This window comes from Arachis hypogaea, chromosome 14 (genome assembly GCF_003086295.3).
Source record: "Arachis hypogaea cultivar Tifrunner chromosome 14, arahy.Tifrunner.gnm2.J5K5, whole genome shotgun sequence".
NCBI lineage: Eukaryota > Viridiplantae > Streptophyta > Magnoliopsida > Fabales > Fabaceae > Arachis > Arachis hypogaea.
The window spans coordinates 7,606,984-7,616,062 of NC_092049.1; the positions used below are offsets into that span (position 1 = coordinate 7,606,984).

The 9,079-nt window shown below is 33.7% G+C and overlaps 1 protein-coding gene across 1 annotated transcript; it reads left to right on the forward strand.

The window, feature by feature from the left end:
• Positions 1–2,952: 2,952 nt before the first annotated feature.
• LOC140178248 (uncharacterized) lies at positions 2,953–8,491 on the forward strand. Its single transcript, XM_072213675.1, has 4 exons — positions 2,953–3,045; positions 3,477–4,185; positions 4,281–4,371; positions 7,776–8,491. The coding sequence occupies exons 2-4, from the start codon at positions 4,109–4,111 to the stop codon at positions 7,911–7,913; spliced, it is 306 nt and encodes a 101-aa protein (XP_072069776.1). The 5' UTR covers positions 2,953–3,045; positions 3,477–4,108; the 3' UTR covers positions 7,914–8,491.
• Positions 8,492–9,079: the final 588 nt, after the last annotated feature.

The following is a 9,079-nucleotide window of genomic DNA, read 5'->3' on the forward strand; positions in this document are numbered from 1 at the left end:
GTATTTAATGAGTTAAAAGAAATAAATTGAAAAACATTCTCAGAAGCATGCCACGTCAACTCCATCATTAAGAATAGAAATCCAATTTTTATATAATAGAATAGATTTAGCACACAGACACGCATGCGCACGTGTATATATATATATATATATATATATATATATATATATATATATATATATATATATATATATATATATATGAATTTTCGTTTATATTTATCTGGTATATTTTAAATTTTCAATTATAAATGTTTTAAATTATTATGCTATTTAATATCAGCTCTCAAATAAAATAGAAATATATGAACAAAGGATGTATATGTAATGTAGGAGCTCAATTAAATAACTAACTTTTTCAGTTAATAACAATCAGTTTTTTTGCCAACGAATTATAACTTAAATGATATAATTTTTTTATACTTACTTAGAAGTCGCGAGTTCGAATTTTTCTATTTTTAGAAGAAAAAAAGTCAGTTTTTTTTATTATTTTAAATTTTTAGACTCTAAATCTTAAACTCTATATCCTAAAAGTCTAAATACTAATCCTATCTTCTAAATTCTATAAAAATAAAGGTTAAAAGATAATTTTAAAACAAAACAAAAAATTAATTCATAATATTAATTACTTAAAAATTGGTTTTCTAATTTTTTTAGTAACATAGACATCTGGTACTTGGCATTCAATATATGTATATACAGTGTTGGTGGTTTTAGTTACCTTGCTTGAGATATCTAATTGATAAGAAAGTAGTTTATAATTAACTTTATTAATTTAGTTTTGATATAGTAATAACACAGACAAATTTTATATTGCCTCTCAACTTAATACACTTTTTAATTATCGGATAAAAGCATACATATAATACATTCACGCTAGTTAATTAATTGATCACAAATATATTTTATAAGTATGCTAACTTGCCGTAAAAATAAATACAAATGTTTATGATAGAAAAAAAAAAACACATCAGAGTATCAGACATTAGACATTAGACATATACAAATTAAAATAAACATATTATAGTCTTAGTTTTTAATAATACTTATTTATTTCTATTAATTTTGTAAGATATGAAAAAGTATAAGGTATCAACATATTATCTGCCAACTTATTGTCAATAATAATTAATTATTATATTTTAAACACATATATAAAGAGACACATCCAGAAAATATATTTATAAAGACACTTCTATTAAACACAGCCATAAAAAAGATATTTTTATTAGACACATTTACAAAGACACTTTCATTAAACACAATTATAAATAAGAGTTGACAAAAGTTGGCAGAAATATTGTTGGTAATATAGCGGGACGGATAAGATATTAATCATTTGATCTAATGAAAAAGCTTCCAAGCACGTGTTCCTACCTCAAAAAAGAACTTCTTATTAGTCGCTCCGGTGTTCCCATGCTGACGAACACCACAAGCTGGTAGAAGTTGCCTCCAACACGTGCCTCCATAACGCAACTTTCGATCTTTACTAGCTTTAGATTCGCTTTATTTTTGTGGTTGTACTCTGTGATTGCGAAATTCGCAATCTCCATCACACGGGGATCATTGACGTCCATGTGTTTTGTGAACGTACTAGCAAAGGCGGAAAGAGAACCCAAAACAAGGAGAGAAATGATGATCAGGCAGCTTGATCTCATGGCAGCCATGCTTGATGATGTTTTGGTTCTTCTTGAAGGGTTAGTCTTTTATTTTGTCTCTAAGTGGTGCATAGTTACGTGCAATTTATACAGTAGGAGAAGGAATAAAACTGTGGGAAAAATATTGATATATTATTTTTATGTTTTAAAATATTATTTGTATATTAAACTCAGCCATCAAAACCGGTTCTTATATATTTATATACAAATGTATGTATTATTTAACTCATTTTTAATATATATTTTATATATTTTAACATATATTTTATATTCGTAACTGATTTTAATAGCTAATTTTAGTATACTTATAGCATGATTGGTTTTGTATTAATATATGTGTTTAGAATTCAACTAGAGAATCTATTTTTTTCGGTTAACATCAGTAAACTATAATATTAAATTCTAAATCTCAAATCTTCAATTCTAAATCATAAAATTTTAAAAAATGAAAGTTAAAAGAAAATTATCATAAAGAAATTTTTTTTTTATTAATATTGATTATTTAAAAGTTATTTTTTTTTTTATATATTCCTTTCATTTATTTAGTGTCTTTACAAGCTAAGTTCAAAATTATCTTTTAATATACAATTTTAAATATTATAAATAAAATGAAGAAGTTATAAGTATATTTTTAATTATTTATTTCAGAATATATTCAAGCTAAGTATTTATTTAGGAAGACTTTAGCTCTTTAATTTACTTATGGGATAATGAATTGATTAGGGAGAAAAGTAAATTGTCGACAGCTTTTGATTATTGCGTGTGGTTAGATAAAACATATATAAAAAGTATAATTAAAACCTTATAAGATTTGCCTTTCCACTTCCTTAAGAGTTAAAGTTAAGTAAATAAATAAAGACAAAAAATATATAAATAAATTTTATTTTTTTATAAAAAGATTAATTATTCGCATTCATGCTTATTCACTGACCATAATTTATCAAAATCAAGTTAATTTGTTTTTTTGTGTTAAAAATAAATCCCAATAAAGTGATTTTTTATTTAAATAAATAAAATAAATATAATAATTATTGAAATAAATAATTGTAAAAATAATTACCGTTTTGCATTCCGTAGTCATATCTCGTTTACGATGATAATTCATATATCTCGTTTACACTGTAAACGAGATATGACACGTCAGCTGTAACGTGTCTATCTCGTTTACATTGTAAACGAGATAAAGCCTGTCTGCGCCTATAAATAGAAGTCGTTTACAGCAGCAGTCTGGGCCCCATTTTGACTGAATCAACCTCTTTCTCTCCTCTTTTGTCCCTTTCTTATTCTATTTTAGATTTATACGGTAATGGCACGTCAGGCAGGAAATGACGGAGACATCAACAGACTGAACGACACATCGTATTACGCCAGGACGACTGACTTCGAGGTTAGTTGTATTCTGTTCGTTTAATCTAAGTATGTGGCCATTGTTAGGGTAGTTCTGAATTGACAACAACGTAGTTAAATAGTTTAGTGAGTGGTCTCTAGAAGGAATTTGGAACTCTATTTGCTTGTGCAAGGTTGTTATGACATAATTATTGATTTGAAACTTTATTTTTCTTGTGCTAGGTTGTTAGTATGTATAATGTTCTAATTATGAAAGGTATCCTGCCATATGTAATTTAGAGACATGTGTAGGTTAGAAACATGGAAGTATGTTCTTAATTAGAAGTAACTGTAAGTTAAATAGAAATAATTGCTGTGTATGACATGTTATGCTGATTTAAACACAAAAAATAAAAAAAGAGTAAGAATTCAAATATGTGCATAAATTTATGATCATCTCTTTATAAGGCTGAATTTTTTTTTCTTGTTCAGAGGTCCCGCCTTCTACTGCCCCGACGAGTGAGCCATACCCTTTCTCCACCGGACGCCATCGTCCCATATCTGGCAGAGACTGGATTCGGCAACACGGTGCTACTCAGGGACTTCACTTTTGACAATTCCCTGATTTCGGCACTCGTGGAGTGATGGCGTCCGGGGACGCACACGTTTCATCTCCCGTGGGGTGAGGTCACTATCACCCTGCAGGACGTGGCGTACCACCTAGGCCTATGCGCACACGGCCTCCGATCCGTGACTTCGATAAGTGGTACGGCATGGAGACATGGGTTATGGTGGAGCAGCTGCTTGGTGACAGGCCTCCAGTGGCAGCACAGCAGGCTGCGCAAAGGAATGGGTTTTTCACACTGAAGCTGGTGTGGTTGCGGGATCGTGTCCGCCAGATGCCCCCGACCGACGACCTGGAGACCCTCCGACAGTACGCTCGGTGTCTGCTGACAAACAAGTCCAACAACCTGGTGCACATACGATGGCTACCGCTTCTCCAGAACTTTGCGGAGTGTAGGGCATTATCTTGGGACTCGACTGTGCTATCCTGAACGTACCAGTCACTTTGTTTGGCGGCACAGCGGGGCGTCACGGACATTGCCGGTTGCACTCCGCTTTTGATGAGCTGGATTTATCAGAGATTTCCTCAGTGGTGTCCACCAGATAGAGGAATCTACCAGTATCCGCTAGCTGCGAGGTAACCAAATATTATTTTTATATTTGCATTAAATTTTGTTGTCAATTCATATGGTTTGTTACTTAACAAATCGTATATATCTCCCTTACTGTCAGGTTGGTTGGATTGCAGCAACAGAGTAGGGATCAGCATCAGGCTAGGGTACTGCATGGGAAGGTTTCGATCGACCGATTACGGTTCGATGAGGTTAGTCACGACTTAGAATATATTGTGAATTTAAATACTTGCTATGCTGTATTACGGTATATTTTCGTACGACTCTTCTCAATCCCCGTATATTTGTGCAATTGCCTTCTGCTTGGCCATCCACACCTTTCTGTGGGATGATTTGAAGTGATAGCTTGCTTGGATCGCACCTTGCAAAACTGGAATGCTTACAGAGGGGTTGGACTGAATCAATGGCAAGATGACCCTGCAGATCAGACTGCTGTCTAACTGACGATGGTCTTGAGACATGGTCGGTGCTAGATAACTGTGCACTCCACCAACTCTTCGAACCTCCTTGAACACAACAAAACAGTATTGCTTTAGCCATGTCGTACACCTACTTAATATTTCGTACAGAAGTACTGACAAGCGGAATTAAATTTAAGCTTACCAGTATCCGAGGTTCTGCCGAAGGGCCACACAGAGGCTCCATTGACACCCATTCTCAGCTTGACGGTACTGCACATGGTACTTTAACCGATCCGATTCGATCACCTGGGACTCCGCATTCCTGCGAATACTGTAGTTCTTTACACCCTAAAGCACTGTCTCTCGGCTTCTAAACCTGTGGCCGACCTGAAACTCTACACCGCCGTCTAGGTTGTAATCCTCTTCACCCGTGTCAGAAAACGGAGTCCTCTCATGCATGGCATCTAGATCCAGACTGTGATAGTGAGATGGCACTACCAATAGTGCCGGAATTGGGTGAGGTGGAAGCAGAACATGCCACACCACAGTCTGGACAGGTGTCTCCGGAACACACTCATCCCCATCCACACCATAGGACGAGTCGCTGTCCGCCACGTAATCCTCGTCCAACTCCTTCTCGCCCTCCTATGCCTCATCCACTGGAATGGCGACATGAACGGGCGGTGGTGCGAGAGGTCCGTTATCCTGTACATAGGTCGAGTGTACGGAACTCCCACCACCCCTGTGACCCACCTCTGCGGAAAGCTCCATTACCTGCTCTACCATGATCCTCTCATGGATGTCTAACATCAGTCGCACATGCTCGTCCCCTAGAAGTTGGAAAAGTCGAAACCAGAAGACTCCGTTATCCATGGGTGCCAGCAACCTATATGCCACCCTTCTGACTTCCCTCGCTTGTGTACCACCGATCTTGCTCAATATCAAACTCTTCAAATCCGACAACGTCTCCACACGCTGAGTGCGAAACAATATCGGATCCTCACACACAAATGTCATCCCGTTGTCGCCATTTCTCATACGACAATTGGGATAAACAAGCACAACCATGTACGGACTATATTACCGGCCATTAATGCCTTGTATTAGTGAGAAATATGAGACACAAAAAGGATAGAAAAAGTTTGTGAAGAATAACAAGGGTTAGACATCCTTTTATAGCTGCTGGGATTGTCTTCCATATATCTCGTTTACACTGAACACGAGATGAACATTTCATATATCTTGTTTACAGTGTAAACGAGATAGACACGTTGCAGCTGACGTGTCATATTCCGTTTACAGTGTAAACGAAATACATGAATTGTCATCTCATTTACACTGTAAACAAAATATGACTAAAGAATGCAAAACAATAATTATTTTTAAAATTATTTATTTCGATAATTATTACATTTATTTTATTTATTTAAATAAAAAATCTCCCAATAAAGATGTGCAACTTATATATTGTCTTCTTGTTTATATTTACTTCCTCATTATTTTTGGTCAGTCCGTCTAGTGTATGCTAATCGGATAATCGCAGATGCTAGAGCCCAATTAAAGTTGACACCTCCATATAGGGTTATTTAATGCCGCACAAAAAATGACCCAGAAAAAAGCATCACTTGTATAAAGATAACAAATTTTCTTTTAAAATTATTTATTTAGTTACATTTAAAATATATATTTTAAAATTTTAACTTTATAATATGTTTTATTCAAAAAATTTAAAAATAAACAAAAATTGTTATACTAAAAGTAAAATAATTACAAAAATAAAATTAATAGATTAAAATATAGATCTTTAAAAATAAAAAATTATTAAAAGAATTATAAAAACCATAAATAAAAATTTAACTCGTAAAAGATTATTAAAATTAAAAAAATAAAAAATATCAAAATATAATGAAATAAAAATAGAAAATAATATTATAAAATTTAAAAAAAATAATAAAAGGATAAAAACAATCTTATAACAAATTTTTTATTAAAAATTAAATTTTAAATAAATTAAAAAGTTAGTGTCAAAACTAAAGTAATGATTTTAAAAATATAATAACACTTTTTAATAATAACAATACTTTTAATCTAAATTACATGTCAAAAATCTAATTCGTAACAATTTAGTTAATAAATGATATCAAACATCTTTATCTAAAGATATTTTAAAAACTTTTATCTAGTCTCCGCAAAAATAAAGCCTGCATTTATTTGCAAAAGGATAATAAATTTCGAATCCAAAAAAGTAGAGCATGGTGACAAAAATCATAATTCTAAATACTGCATATAACTGGTCTAGTTTTTGGCAAAAATTTGTTCCTAATAATTCAGTCAAAAAGTGCAAAAAAAGAGCATTAAAAGAAAGATTTTAAAAATTGAACTGATCATCGAAAAAGTCATCAAACCACTTTAATTACTAATTTACTTATTTATTGATTTAAAACTGTAGGTTAATCAAAAGAATAAAACTTCTCTCCGATCCCTAACCATTTACGAAATTGACCTGGCGCCCCCCTCACCATTAGAAATTAACAACGCGGTCTCCATTGATTCTCTTTGTGTGATCAAAAGGACCCTGTAACAGTTCTTCCATGAAATGTAACCGAGAAATTCTACGTGTAACGGTAACTATCTGACGTTGATTCTAACGATTTGATGAGACAATTAGGTCCTTGCACAATCAGCAAAAACGTTGCCGTTTTGATGCAGATGGAATCAGATTATAACATACATTCTTCATTCTCTCCCTTAAGTATCACACACTCGCTCTCACTCTTTGCCCTCATCCACACAAAGGATTATCGTAAACCCTAGAGACTGTCAAGCTTCTCGTCAGAAACGACAACGAAAGAGAGCCGGTGAGGACGACGTAACTGCACAGTAACGTGGCGTTTGCTGACGGAGGTGGTGACATGCTATTGACGGAGTCGCACTTCCGTTCTTAGAGGTGAGTTTGTACAACCGTTTGTAAACAGCATCACTGTACTCCTTCATTTGTTTATCAGAAGGAAGTATGCTTACCATGGACCACCATAAAGTATGATATGTGTTTTTTTTTACATTTGTGAAAAACAGTCACTTTTACTAGGGTTGGATCATTACTTCGAGTAAAATTTTTTGTCTGTTTTGAGTATATTAATGTCTGTTAATAATAATTTATTTATGGATTACTGAGTAAAGTTTATATATTGTAGGTGGCTGTTGAGATTATACCAGTATTTCACCATGGAGGTGGTTTGAGAGAGACGATAATGGAATGCTCAGCTACGTTAATGGTAAGGTGGAAAGATTCTCCAAGTTGGACATTGACTTTGCTAATTTTAAGGATTTAGAGGAGATGTTCAAAGGGTTATGATATACAGAGTAAAAGGCTATGTATTGGCAAGACCATTCCAGAAGAAACAGCCAATTCGTAAGCCATTGACATCTCAAGTTCATGGGCCGTTACTTCCACCCACTGTGCTCACAAACCAATCCCCATCAACCCAATCAAGGATGGCTACAAGATCAACTACATCCATTGGCATTTCTCTCGAGACATAAGCAGCAACTAGTACTGACACTGCAGCTAGGTGTTCCAATTCATCTCAACACCAGGACTCAAACAAGGAATCAAGGCACCAAGCTTCGGAGCACCACTAAGCTTTAAAGAATTTGGCTCCACTGCACCCCTTTTAAAGCTCCACGGAAAAAATGAAGACTAGATAGTTATGACTAGTATTTTGGATAGTATTTTGTAACTTATATTTGATTGTAAACTATGCCTAACATTGGTCTAGTATTTTGGAACTTCCAGTACTTGAACACTTTAGATTATCTGTTTTGTTTAGTTACCAAGGCATAATATGTAATGGCATGTAGGTGTTTTGCAATTTTTTATATATTATGATATTTTGTGTTTCAGGATAAAGATTTTGATTGCATACTAGATTTGGTTTATTCTTGATTCAATGAGATTGTATGAAAACTTACTTCAAATAACAAAACACTCAGAAATTGTCACTTCAACTCAAAACAGTGAAAAATACTAGAAGACCATATGTCACAAGGTTACTTACAATTTAAATCACAACAATCTTTCCATTATTGAAATTCAACAATTTAACATCATAGTCACCGTCCATAATGTGCATCTAGTTCATAACATCAACATCCAAAATAAGTTATAATTTTTTTACATCCTATTAGACTAAAGTGCAGTAATAAAAAATCTAACAACAACAATAATGACAAATGCCATGATAACACATCTATTTTGTCTTGTGTATTTTCTTCCATGAACTCCATCATATAGCTTAATCTCCATCTCTTTAATTTTGTCCTCCAACTCCTTCAATCTCCCATGAACTTCCATCTTCTGGTCTTCTACCACCGTGTAGCCAGACTCAGTTATCAGCTCATCCAGCCACTTAAAATATTTGCAATGCGTTGAAGGAGTCTACAATTATGAACAATTATTTTTTAATCAACCTAATTACAGAGAAGATTGTAAGATGGA